The following is a 13151-nucleotide window of genomic DNA, read 5'->3' as shown; positions in this document are numbered from 1 at the left end:
CGGAGATGTCTCCCCCGCAATGACAGTCACTGCACGTCTGCGGAAGCGAGACACAAGAGGCAGTGGCAGGGACAGCCACTGTGGACAGTCTGGAGAGCCCCTCGAAGTCTAGAAACAGAGCTACCGTGTGATCTGGCAACCCCACTCCTGGGCATGTATCTGTAGGACCATAATTCCTTACCAGCTGAGCCACAAGGGAAGCCCAAGAACACTGGAGCCGGTACTCTCCCTTCTCCAGGGGATCTTCCCAACCCAGGGAGCGCACCGGGGTCTCCTGCACTGCAGGCAGATTCTTTACCAGCTGAGCTATCACGGAAGCCCTATAATTCAGAAAGACACGCACCCCTACGTTCACTGCAGCGCAATTTACAACAGCCAGGACATGGAAGCCACCTAGATGTCCCTCGGCAGATGAAAGGATAAAGATGTGGTACAAAGGAATATTACTTAGCCAAAAAAGAACAAAATAGTGCCATTTGCAGCAACACAGACGGACCTAGACAGTTCATACTGAGGAAAGTAAATCCAGGACAGACACATGGCATTGCTTGTGATGTAGAACCTAAGCAGACAGGTACAAACGAGCCTACAGCGTAGAGCTACAGTCACGGATGTGAAGACACAGCTGTGGGCGCCGCGGCATGGGGGAGGAGCACACTCGGAGACCGGGAGATGGCCATCTGTGGGCAACTGAGAACCCATCAGTGGCTCCTTCCCCCAAAAGTTTCACGTTCCGAGTGACTTAAAATCAAATTTCAAAATACATTTCCCAAATGACCACCTGCTTGGGGACGTGGAAACAAAAGCAGTATCTTTGAGAGGAGAGTCTGCACATGAGCCCTGGCCCTCCCCGGGGCAGTGCCACCCCTGAGGGCTGGGGACCCTGAGCCCTGGCCCTCCCCTGGGCGGTGCCGCCCCTGAGGGCTGGGGACCCTGAGCCCTGGCCCTCCCCGGGGCGGTGCCGCCCCTGAGGGCAGGGGACCCTGAGCCCTGGCCCTCCCCGGGGCGGTGCCGCCCCTGAGGGCTGGGGACCCTGAGCCCTGGCCCTCCCCTGGGCGGTGCCGCCCCTGAGGGCAGGGGACCCTGAGCCCTGGCCCTCCCCGGGGCGGTGCCGCCCCTGAGGGCTGGGGACCCTGAGCCCTGGCCCTCCCCTGGGCGGTGCCGCCCCTGAGGGCAGGGGACCCTGAGCCCTGGCCCTCCCCGGGGCGGTGCCGCCCCTGAGGGCTGGGGACCCTGAGCCCTGGCCCTCCCCTGGGCGGTGCCGCCCCTGAGGGCTGGCGACCCTGAGCCCTGGCCCTCCCCTGGGTGGTGCTGTCACTGAGGGCTGGGGACCCTGGCTCCGTGGCACAGCCCTGCCCCGGCACCTGGGGCCATCATCTGTCGTAAGTGCTCACAAGGGCTGCATGAGGGTCGGACACCAGGGAACTGCAACGAAAGAGCCTGTGACAAGGCGGCCCTCACGAGCCTCGAGGCATGCTGTCCTGTGAGGCACGCAGGGAAGGGCTTAACGACGACTTGTTAAAGAGGTATCTCACAAACAACAAAAGCATCTTCTCGCTGTTTGAAATCAATTCATTTTAACATGCTTTGCAAACAGAATAGCTTCAGTGGGTTTTCTGTGTCCCTGATATGAACAATCCCAATCTTTCCCATTTAATTCAGCTGCTGCTGCTGCTGAGTCGCTTCAGTCATGTGGGACCCCATAGACAGCAGCCCATCAGGCTCCCCTGTCCCTGGGATTCTCCAGGCAAGAACACTGGAGTGGGTTTTCATTTCCTTCTCCAATGCATGAAAGTGAAAAGTGAAAGTGAAGTCTCTCAGTCGTGTCCAATTCTTCACGACCCCATGGACTGCAGCCTACCAGGCTCCTCCGTCCATGGGATTTTCCAGGTAAGAGTACCGGAGTGGGCTGCCATTGCCTTCTCCATTTAATTCAGCATTTCACTATATGTAATGTGCTGGACGTTGTGCCAAGCCATCTTATTTCAGTTGTCCATTTCATGGTGAAAGCACTGTCCGCTGGGCTGCTGTCCGAAGCCAAGGGTTTGCAAACGCCAGACTCCACCCCCTCCCCACCTTGTGCCTGCGTGCAGTCTGCCAGCTGAGAACGGTTTTCACATTTGTAAATGGTTGGAAAAAATCAAACGAAGAGTACTTAGGGACATAAAACAGTTATATTGAATTTGACATTTCGACATCCATAATTTTACTGATAACCCACCATCCGTCTACACACAGTCTGTGCTGCTCGGGGCTCAGCGACGTTGTGATGGCAGACAGCAGGGTCCTCAAACCTGGACACACTCTCCACCTGGGCCTTGCAGGACCCTGCCCACCTGCCCTGGAGCGTGAGCCCCAGCACGGCACAAGGAGGCCTGTGAGCTCCATGGTCACCCCCAGGCCGCCTCCCGCCCCCACCTGGCTCCCGGGCCACACCTGGCTCTGCGCCAGCTCCTGCTGCTCGTGGGAGGCCTCCAGCTCACCCACAGCCGAGCGCAGGCTCCTGCGTTCTGACCACATCTTCCCCGGTGGTGCACAGGCTTCCGTAGCCTTCAAGCCTCAGACGACCGCCCTGCGCTCACCCAGGCAAGGACACGCAGAGCTGCATGCAGATTCTCTGCTTCACAACAGGCACACTGATCACTGACCGTCCAGCGGTGAATGCACAAATACACATACAAACACACACACACATACAGACACCCCACTGAGCAATCATCCCACCAAGAAGCAATCCCTGATCACTGGCCAGAACTTCAACAGAAAAGCTCCTGGACTTCCCCAAGTCACTGACATAACTTCTGTTCACAACCCCATCTCCCCAAAAGCTGTGAGGGCCTCCCCCACTCAGCAGGTACAGGGGTGCAGGTGGGGTCTCTGTGAGCCCTTGTCCCAACACAGTCCCGGCAGAAACACACACTCCGTGGTCTGCACCCCAGGGGATGACAAGTCATTGGGCACGTCTGTCTCCAGGACTGCCTTCCCCTGCAGGTCCTACACCCGGAGCTCGTTAGAAACGCAGACACGCAGGCCCTACTGGGACCTACTGAGTCTGAGTCTGCACTGTGACCATTCCCCGGGGTAGATCTGAGAGCAGCCTGCAGCGTATCCTCTGATACACGTCTGCAGAGCCTCCTCCAGGGTGGGGCTTCTCCTTACCCGTCTCTCTAGATCCTATGATTTTGGAGATTAAAAAACCTTCCTCTTGGTGCTCATTAAGAGGGGTTAAATCAACACTGAAAACAGCAAAACTGCAGCTGCTATTGAAGGCCGAATGCTGGAGAAGCAGCTGCTTTGAGGACTCTCTGGTAGGTAACTAACGAGTCCTCAGTACACTAATAACAGGGATGGCTGCACCAGGAAAATAAATGCTGGGTTTCTCCAAGGAATTCACTGTGAGAGAACGAGGTGATGCGTGTCAGAGCCCCATAAACACCAATGTAAATAGTTATTAATACAGACGATGATCATCAGTGCTGCTGCTTGTAACACTAACAACCACCTCTGGCCGCGCAGCTGACAAGCCACGATCGAGCAAGGCACCAGGGCTTGTGGCAGGGCCTTCTGACAGAGGCCTGTGAGCTCGGAGCCCACAACCCCAGGAAACCCCTACTTCCTGCTGCTATCCCGTGAGCAGTTCATTCCTGATGAAACTTAAAAAAAAAAAAAGATTTATTTGTTGGGCTGCTCTGGGGCTTCACAGTGGCACATGGGATCTTCAGTTTTCCACGTGGCACGCAGAACATTCAGTTGCCACATGCAGGATCCTGTTCCCTGACCAGGGCTAGACCTGGGCCCCCTGCACTGAGGGCAGAGTCTCAGCCACCAGACCACCAGGGACGTGCCCTGATGACACTTTCCGAGGAGACCAGGGCTGCTACCTTCCTTCCAGCGAGAGCTCCCACCTACGCTCTCTTCTGGATTCCGGTCACCTCTCTGTTGTAGGACCAGCAGGCTTTTGGTCCCGGAATGACCTGGGCGGCTGGCCTGGGCCCTGACTGACGGCTATGGAGGGGCTCCTGGCAGAGGACACGCGTCAGGACCCCTGGCAGGCCTCCCCGGGGTGGGGCGGGCTGGGGCAGGGGCCTGCCTGAGCCTCACCCCGCTGCAGCTCGAGGGCCTGAGACAGGGCGCAGGCTACCCGTTCCTGGACGTGGTCACACGTGCCGGCTGAGCGGAGGCGTCAGGGAAACAGACAGGTGTGCGGTGGCTGGCCAACCAGCTCCTCCTGTGAGATGAGCCCCAAAGCACTCCCCACTCTCAGAGAGGGAGACGGCCGATCCCACCACCTCCTTGAACGAGGCGGTTGGGATCGGTCTGAAACGTCCTGACAGAAGTTGAGTGGGTCCCCGTGGGTGGGGCGGACACTGCGCCAGCCTGGGGCTGAGCGGGGCTGGCAGGCTGCCTGCAGGCACGGCCCCTCCTTGCCCTCTGTCCTCCGTACGCACGCCCAGACCTGGACGGGCCAGCGCCCCACGCCCAGCAGAGACGACACAGTCAGTGCCAGGGCCTGCGGCCAGCGGCACCTGCAGCCAGCAGGTCCAGGGGGGCTCACCCAGCGATGGGCTGACAAGCGGACAGGCTGGCACGTGAGCTGGGAGCCTGCGGGAACAGTCCTCCCACCCCCAGAGCAGGAGTCCCGGCTGGCCCAGGCGGGAGGGAGTCCTGCTCCGCACATAACGCACACCAGTGCCCGCTCGGTGAGGTGCCACTGAGTCTGTGTCCAGGGCTTTGCTCTAAAGATGCTCACCGTGAAAACACACCGCCGGTCCACATGGCCGTGCCTGAGGCCGTCACCCAGACGGACACGAGGAAGACACCTCACACTCTGGACTGAAATACATGCTTCTCCTCATCACTCTGAAGACGGACGTGGCCACACGCTCCTGAGGCCCAGCTTCATCAGCCACCCCGTCTCCAGAACCACCCACCTGGGGCCTTGGGGTCTCACCAGGCTTCAGCTCTGTGCACGCCTCCCTCAGTCGGGGGTGCTGGGGGCCTGGGGAGGGATCCACCTGGTCCCCGTTCCTGGCCAGCGCCTCTGACACCCTACCCTGGAAGAGTGGCTCCTGCATCAACGGGTGAGCCCTGAGAGCTGCAGCTCTGTCCCGAGTCTGGCCCAGCTTCGCGGACGCGCTCCTTGGCCGTGTGTGCCAGGCCTTGGCTCCTGCTTTGCTGGGAGAGGCATTAACTGTTTCCAGAGGGCTGGGCCTTCCGTCCATCGGGCAGCATGCACAGGCCTGTGCCCACTGCTTCTGGCACCCCTGCCCATCCCCGTGGGAAGGACCTGGTGGGCGGGGTCGGCTGAACACCCAGGCCCCGCAGGCCAGGCGGCAGCCCTGTCTAAAGCCCGCAGGAGTTAGTATGTGAACGAGCATCTACTAGAGGAGACCCCAAGACCCCGTCGTGCAGTTACACTCCTCATTCGGATTCAAGCACACAAGGACAGCAGGAAGTGATCAGACGCCACGGGACACCATGCTCTCACTTTGGGGAACGTTCCCACTGGCAGCATCAACAGAGGAAGTACCAAGAAGGGAAAGCTCTGTGAGCAAGCCTCCAGGTGCCCCCATGACAAGACTCTGATCTCAGGCTCGAGGAGTCAGAATAAAAGGGTTGCAGCGAACAAGTGCAGCCTAAATAGACTGCTTTCAAGGTCCACCCCGTGGGACTCACCTCCTGAGACCGACGAGAGCTGGGTCAGCTCTTAGAGGACACAGACTCGACACACAGATCAGCCAATTTGCCCCTCAGACTACAGAGCTCAGGCTGATCCAACAGAAAGAGAATCTGCTATTTACTTACTGTAAATGTCGATCAAGACTTAAAATGAGCGCCTCATATAGTCAGAGATTCTAGTACAGAAATATCGCCACAGATGTCCACTGCAGCCTGGTTTGCAGCCGTGGATGTCTTTCAGGAGGGGGTGGTTTAAATAACTGGACAGAGAGCTGCCTACAGCCGTCTCTGTACACACGGGACACCCCTGAGCATCGCCGCGATGGGGGCCGCCTCTGGGCGGGGAGATGGGAGCCCAGGGACCTCATTTTCCCCTTTACTTTATGTGAAGACTTCATCCTTCTTCCTAGATGACCTAGTCACAAAATAACCTGTGTAAGAACAACAACACAAGCTGTTCCTCAAAGGAACAGCCCCACCAACCATCGCGGGAGGCAGGGGCGGGAGCAGGGGGCATTAACCAAGGGTCTCCCACAGACCCCTGTCGAGAAGTGTCCACTCTCTTACCACGAGCCTCTAAGAATCCACCACCCTGTCGTCCAGGAGAGGCACCACACGAGGGGGACTCTCAACATGGCCTTTGATAGCCAGACCAATTGATTTAAGCAAACATAAAAGTGAGTGGAGAGCAGGAAACAAGCCCCCACTGCTGGGGGCTGGATGGGGGCCTGGTGCCCTCAGGCCCCACGTGTCCCAAGAGGGTCTCTGAGCCCCGGCGTCTCCTGCTGCTTCACCGTAATAGCATTCCAGGTGACACAACAGGCCTGGAGTCGCATCATGGAAAGAAGCCTGTTTACTTCGCCAGCTCCTTCCAAGAGGAGAGGATTCCTCGGCCGAAGTCCTGATATTTGGGGGGCCGAGGCTCTGGAAGCCTCAGGGCTGGTCTCTGGGGCACCCCAGTCCCCCGATCACTGACCCTCAGCGTCCACGCACCTGCTGAGACCCCGGTCCTCTGATCACAGAACCTTAGCACCCACCCTCTCCTCTAGCACAGGGTCTCAGACACCTGCCCCCCCCTTCCCCACGTGTGTCAGGGGTGACACTCCCATGGGCTGAGAGCTTCGCTGCCAGAACATGAGAGCTGGAGCATTCCAGCGGCGATGACTCGGGCCCCACGGAGAGCAGCGTCCAGCACAGAGGAAGTCCATAAATCCCGTGACCTCACAGAGGCCCAGAAGGACACGGTCCGGCACTCACGCCCTCAGAAGAGACCAAAGAGAGCGGCCTGGTTCCAAGGCTATGACTCGTGTCCCCGGGGCGCCCGAGAGGTCCTTCTCCTCTCCCTCCCAGGGGAGGAGCGAGCTTCGGGAACCCAGACCCCAGCAGGGCGGGGAGCAGCAAAGATGACCTCCCTCGGGAAGCGATGCAGGCAGCCTGCCGCGGCTCTGGCCCTGCCGACTGTGCAGCTGACCTCTAGCTTAGAGAGACGCAGAGCTCTCGGGGGGCTAATCAGTGAGGCGCAGGTTCTGAGGGAAAGTCCTGAATGGGAACCACGCCCTCGTCATACCAGGCAGGCATTCTTGTGCTTGTGGAGACGGGGAGGTTTGGAGCCGAGGTTCACCCAGTACGCACACCCTGGACCCCAAGTAACATGCCAAGCGGAAACTGTCAGCCAAGGCAGAGGATTACACCTCTGTAAGCTTGAGAGGATGCCAGCTGGTGTCTGAGGCCAAACGCAACATGTGAGCGTTCTCGGGGAGATGCGAGCGCGGGGCACAGGGGCAGCAGTGAGCTTCCGGGGCTGGTGGACCCCACTCTGTCGGAGCTGCGGACGCCGCTCCACGGAGGGCGCACGTGTCAGAGCCCAGCAGACGCACCTGCTACCCGTGCAGCTGGCTACACGACGACTGTACCGCCATCAAGGGATTTTTTAAGACCAATGTTCAAGCTAAAAAACCAAAGGTTGAAATCTTCCTCAAAAGTCACCTCGGTCCTCTTATTTCTTGGATACGATGTCAGTAAACAGCAGTGGTTGACCATGAACCAATCCAGGTAAAAGTTTATGGGGAAAAAAAAGGCTGCAGCCAAGCAGCCCCTCCCCCCACCACCACACCCCCCTCTGACCTGGAGCTCCCCGCTCTGCTGCCCGTCCCCGAATGACCTCTGCTTTGGGGGCTGCGCCCACGTTCCCAACAACAGCTGGGAGAGGCCCCACTCGGCTGATGACCTGGCCACAGGGGCGTCAGGCAGGGGAGGGACCTGGCTCTGGCCTCCAGACGCAGGCCTTGGTGTCCAGCCCAAGCGGGATGGAAGGACCTGAGCAGAAGGTGCCCATGAGACACAGCTCGGAAGATATCAGGAGACAAGTGTTCTGGAGGGCCTAAGAGGCAGCCCTGACCCAGCCTGAGCTTCTCCGGCCTCCGTCTCGCCTGCCGAGAAAGAAGGCGCAGCAGGAAAGCCATGTCCTTCCTAAACGCGCCACACCACTGCCAGGGCAGGAGCCGCGCCCTTCGTCCCCGGCTGCTCCACGGACCCGACCCTTCCTGCCGCCAGACGCGCACACGTTCCCTCGCCCGTGAGAGCCTGGCTTCTTTACCTCCTCTCCCTCCAGACCCCAACAAGCACCTGCCCTCTTCTCGCGCCTCCTCCTGGGGACTGTCAGGGGCACTGCCTGGCCCATCTCAAGCCCCTCACAGCCACCCCCGTCCCCGTGACCTGTCTGGGCCCCCCGCGAGGGCCGCTGCCTCTCTGACCTCCAGCATCCAAGCGTGTGCCCCTCCCATGCAGCGGGCTTTTCTCCCTGGGGTGTGGTCTCCTGGATACCTGGGTGTATGCCGTAGGCTCCTGCCGCCTCTGCCTGGAGGGATTGCTCTGGAGTTTGCGTCAGCCCTGTGCCTCCAAGGGCCAGGACCAGTCCTCAAAGAGGAAGGGGAGAGATCACAGGCAGGATGGAAAAGTCTTGGGAGCAGCTGGGGAAATGAGACGCCCTGATGTTTTCTGAGCCCCAGAAAAGCATTTCCTTCTCCCAAACAATCCTGACACCTCGTTGTCTCCGAAACAAAGGTGTCGCCTCAGACTTGGAAAGACGCAAAGGGAAAGAGTTCTTTCCCTCTCAAACATCGCTGTCTCCCAGAGGAAGTCCAGAGAAGTGACAAAGACACAGAGAGAAGCAACAGATGAGGGTGGCGCGCCTGCTGGAGGTCCACTGGCTCAGCCTTCAGCTTCAGCACCAGCGTCCCTGCCTGACTTCCCGCACACTGGACGTTTTGAATATGGAAAGTTCCAGGCATCGACCTGAGAGATAGGGTCACAGCTGTAAAATCCTATAAACAAAGTCGGTAGGAAAATTCTAGGCTCAGGCACGCGCACAAGTGGTGGGTAAAGCATTCTATCCCCAAACGCACCCCCAGATAACATGTTATAAGGGAATGGGGAGTGGGAGCGGGTGAGCTGGTGCTGGTAGGCGAGCGGAAGACGCATCCCGAGAACGGAGCAACCACACCCAGACTAAGGAGCTTGGAGGACCCGCGGGACAGAGACCTGGGGACCGCTCTGGGCCGGGCAAATGGACCTTACGGAGCTGGAGCTCTGACCTCAGCCAGGCTGACCAGCCTCGCAGCTCGTTTGGCAGGAAATGTGGGGACCTCGGAGAAAAGCAGGGGACCTGGGGCTCGGCAGGAGGACTCGGGGCGCGCACGCTGGGCACCTCGGAGAGGGGTCTCATGGCCAGTTCGGCGCGGACCCCTGCGCTGGAGGGTGGGGAGCCCCGGCTGGGCGCAGACGCCGGGGCCGGGAGTGCAGCGCCTGGGCGCCGGGGGCGCAGAGGGGCCGGGCGCCAGCGCTCCTGTCGGACGGGGCCAGGGGGCCGCCCCGTGGGGACTGCCCTGGGGGGCTCCGGGCCGGCTCCGGGCTCGGGCGCAGGTGCGCGGGACGCGGCGTCAGCTCACCTGCGGAGTACCGGGAGGCACACGATCAGCAACACCGCGCCGAGAAGGAGGCTGGGCCTCCGCCGCACACTCCACTTGGGCATCGCGCATCCGCTGCGCTTGAGCCACCCGCGCCGGAGTCCGAACCGGACCCGGAGCCTCGGCGGGGGCGGGGCCGCGCGCCGGTCGCCGGGGCAACAAGCCGCCGCGCTCCCGGCCCGCCGGTGCTCACTGGCTGCAGCCTGAGGCCCGGCCCCCGAGGCCCCGCCCCACCGCGCGGCCTCGGGGGAGGGGCGGCGGCGTCCGCGGTTTCCGGTCCTCAGCCCCGGCGCCCGGCGTCCCATCCCCGCCCGGCGCCCCATCCCCTCCCGGCGGCCTGGCCCTGAGAGGCGCTCTGAGTGGCAGAGACACTTTGCGGCTGGTGATGTGCAAACAGGAGCTGACCGCCTGGGCGCGCGCTGCGCAACCCCTGCACACTTGAACACGCGGCTAAAGTCACCCCCGGCGCGCTGAACGGGCGAGCAGGTGCGAAAGGTGCTTCCAAAGCCAACGCAGTATTTTAAAGCAGTTCAAATGCTGAGGAGAAAAGTTTTTTAAATAGTGACTTGTCATGTGAAAGTGAAAGTCTCTCAGTCGTGTCCAAGTCTTTGTGACCCCGTAGACTATACAGTCCATGGAATTCTCCAAGCAAGAACACTGGAGTGAGTAGCCGCTCCCTTCTCCAGGGCACCTTCCCAACCCAGGGATCGAACCCAGGTCTCCTGCATTGCAGGCGGATTCTTCACCAGCTGAGCCACCAGGGAAGCCCAACTGGGGAAGGAGTACCTCACAGCTGCATATTGTCACCCTGCTTATCTAACTCATATGCAGAGTACATCATGCGGAATGCTGGGCTGGAGGAAGCACAAGCCTGAATCAAGATTGCTGGGAGAAATATCAATAACCTCAGATATGCAGATGACACCACCCTTAAGGCAGAAAACGAAGAACTGAAGAGCCTCTTGAAAGTTCAGTTCAGTGCAGTCACTCAGTCGTGTCCGACTCTTTGCGACCCCATGAACCGCAGCACTCCAGGCCTCCCTGTCCATCACCAACTCCCAGAGTTTACTCAAACTCATGTCCATCGAGTCGGTGATGCCATCCAGCCATCTCATCCTCTGTCGTCCCCTTCTCCTCCCACCTTCAATCTTTCCCAGCATCAGGGTCTTTTCCAATGAGTCAGTTCTTCACATCAGGTGGCCAAAGTATTGGAGTTTCAGCTTCAGCATCAGTCCTTCCAATGAATATTCAGGACTGATTTCCTTTAGGATGGACTGGTTGAATCTCCTTGCATGTAGTTCAAGGGACTCTCAAGAGTCTTCTCCAACACCACAGTTCAAAGCATCAATTCTTCGGTGCTCAGCTTTCTTTATAGTCCAACTCTCACATCCATATGTGACTACTGGAAAAACATAGCCTTGACTAGATGGACCTTTGTTAGCAAAGTAATGTCTCTGCTTTTTAATATTCTGTCTAGGTTTCTTCCAAGGAGTAATCTTAATTTCTTTTAATTTCTTTAATTTAATTGTCTTTTATTTATTTAATTTCTTTAATTTAAATGTCTTTTAATTTCATGGCTGCAGTCACCATCTGCAGTGATTTTGGAGCCCCCCAAAGTAAAGTCTCTCACTGTTTCCATTGTTTCCCCATCTATTTGCCATGAAGACATGGGACCGGATGCCATGATCTTTGTTTCCTGAATGTTGAATTTTAAGCCAACTTTTTCACTCTCCTCTTTCACTTTCCTCTGGATCATCGAAAAAGCAAGAGAATTCCAGAAAAACATTTATTTCTGCTTTATTGACTATGCCAAAGCCTTTGACTGTGTGGATCACAACAAACTGTAGAAAATTCTGAAAGAGATGGGAATACCAGACCACCTGACCTGCCTCTTGAGAAACCTGTATACAGATCAGGAAGCAACAGTTAGAACTGGACATGGAACAACAGACTGGTTCCAAATAGGAAAAGGAGTACATCAAGGCCATATATTGTCACCCTGCTTATTTAACTTCTATGCAGAGTACATCACGAGAAACGCTGGGCTGGAAGAAAAGCACAAGCTGGAATCAAGATTGACGGGAGAAATATCAATACCCTCAGATATGCAGATGATACCACCCTTATGGCAGAAAGTGAAGAAGAACTAAGGAGCCTCTTGATGAAAGTGAAAGAGGAGACTGAAAAAGTTGACTTAAAGCTCAACATTCAGAAAACTAAGATCATGGCATCTGGTCCCATCACTTCATGGGAAATAGATGGGGAAACAGTGGAAACAGTGGCTGACTTTATTTTCCTGGGCTCCAAAATCACTGAGGATGGTGACTGCAGCCATGAAATTAAAAGACGCTTGCTCCTTAGAAGGAAAGTTATGACCAGCATATTAGACAGCATATTAAAAACAAAAGTCCATCTAGTCAAGGCTATGTTTTTCCAGTAGTCACATATGGATATGAGAGTTGGACTATAAAGAAAGCTGAGCGCTGAAGAACTGATGCTTTGAACTGTGGTGTTGGAGAAGACTCTTGAGAGTCCCTTGAACTACATGCAAGGAGATCCCACCAGTCCATCCTAAAGGAAATCAGTCCTGAATATTCGTTGGAAGGACTGATGCTGAAGCTGAAACTCCAATACTTTGGCCACCTGATGTGAAGAACTGACTCATTGGAAAAGACCCTGATGCTGGGAAAGATTGAAGGTGGGAGGAGAAGGGGACGACAGAGGATGAGATGGCTGGATGGCATCACCGACTCGATGGACATGAGTTTGAGTGAACTCCGGGAGTTGGTGATGGACAGGGAGGCCTGGCGTGCTGCGGTTCATGGGGTCGCAAAGAGTCGGACACGACTGAGGGACTGAACTGATCATGTGAAGAGCTACAGCATTGTGGATTTTCTTTAGACAAGTGTGTCTGGCACACACTTGAATGGCATGGGGACGGGTGCGAGGGGCCAACCAAAATATCCTCCACCTTTGGGTCCACAGGTCTTGTTCTGGTCCTCACTCCTACCACTTTCAATTTTTTAATTTTAAAAAAGTCCAGATAAACCTCACATTTTAGGAAAAGGCAAATAAAAGTCTTATTTTGGCACAGAATTATGTCACAAAGGAAGTTGTATGATATTAGGGCAAATTTATGCTTTCTAGCAATCACAAACCCGACTCATCCCAAGAACAAAATTCAGAGTTTACTGAAAGAAAATATGAAACGTGTCTAGGGAGGCTGATGTTTTTCACAGCACCAGAGTCTAGAAAATGCACACGCGGGCACACACGGCGCTGCATGTTTTGAACCTGTATGCTGCACTGGCGCGCAGCTCTGCACATTGAAAGCTGCTGGAACACAGTGAGGTGTTACTTCTGGAACAAGGACAAGCGCATTTACTTTGAAGAGTTTTTTTCCAGCATTAAGCAAATATTTGTCAGCTAGAGAAAGGTAAACCCAGGAGAGACAGAAAGGAAGAGACAAACAGGAAGTTGAAAGACCTGGGGCAGTGGGAGGGGTGG

General features: G+C 56.8%; 1 protein-coding gene across 1 annotated transcript in view; it reads right to left on the bottom strand.

Moving 5' to 3' along the window:
• The window catches only part of LOC133227180 (beta-galactosidase-1-like protein 2), a 38903-nt gene extending 28899 nt beyond the window's left edge, over nt 1–10004 (bottom strand). The window contains exon 1 of the mRNA XM_061381676.1: nt 9627–10004. Coding sequence (XP_061237660.1) covers nt 9627–9967 — 341 coding nt within the window. The 5' untranslated portion in view covers nt 9968–10004. The remainder of the gene's footprint in view (nt 1–9626) is intronic.
• Nucleotides 10005–13151: the final 3147 nt, after the last annotated feature.

This window comes from Bos javanicus, chromosome 15 (assembly GCF_032452875.1).
Source record: "Bos javanicus breed banteng chromosome 15, ARS-OSU_banteng_1.0, whole genome shotgun sequence".
Lineage (NCBI taxonomy): Eukaryota > Metazoa > Chordata > Mammalia > Artiodactyla > Bovidae > Bos > Bos javanicus.
The sequence above is the reverse complement of the archived record's forward strand: the minus strand, read 5'-3'. Positions and strand labels throughout refer to the sequence as shown.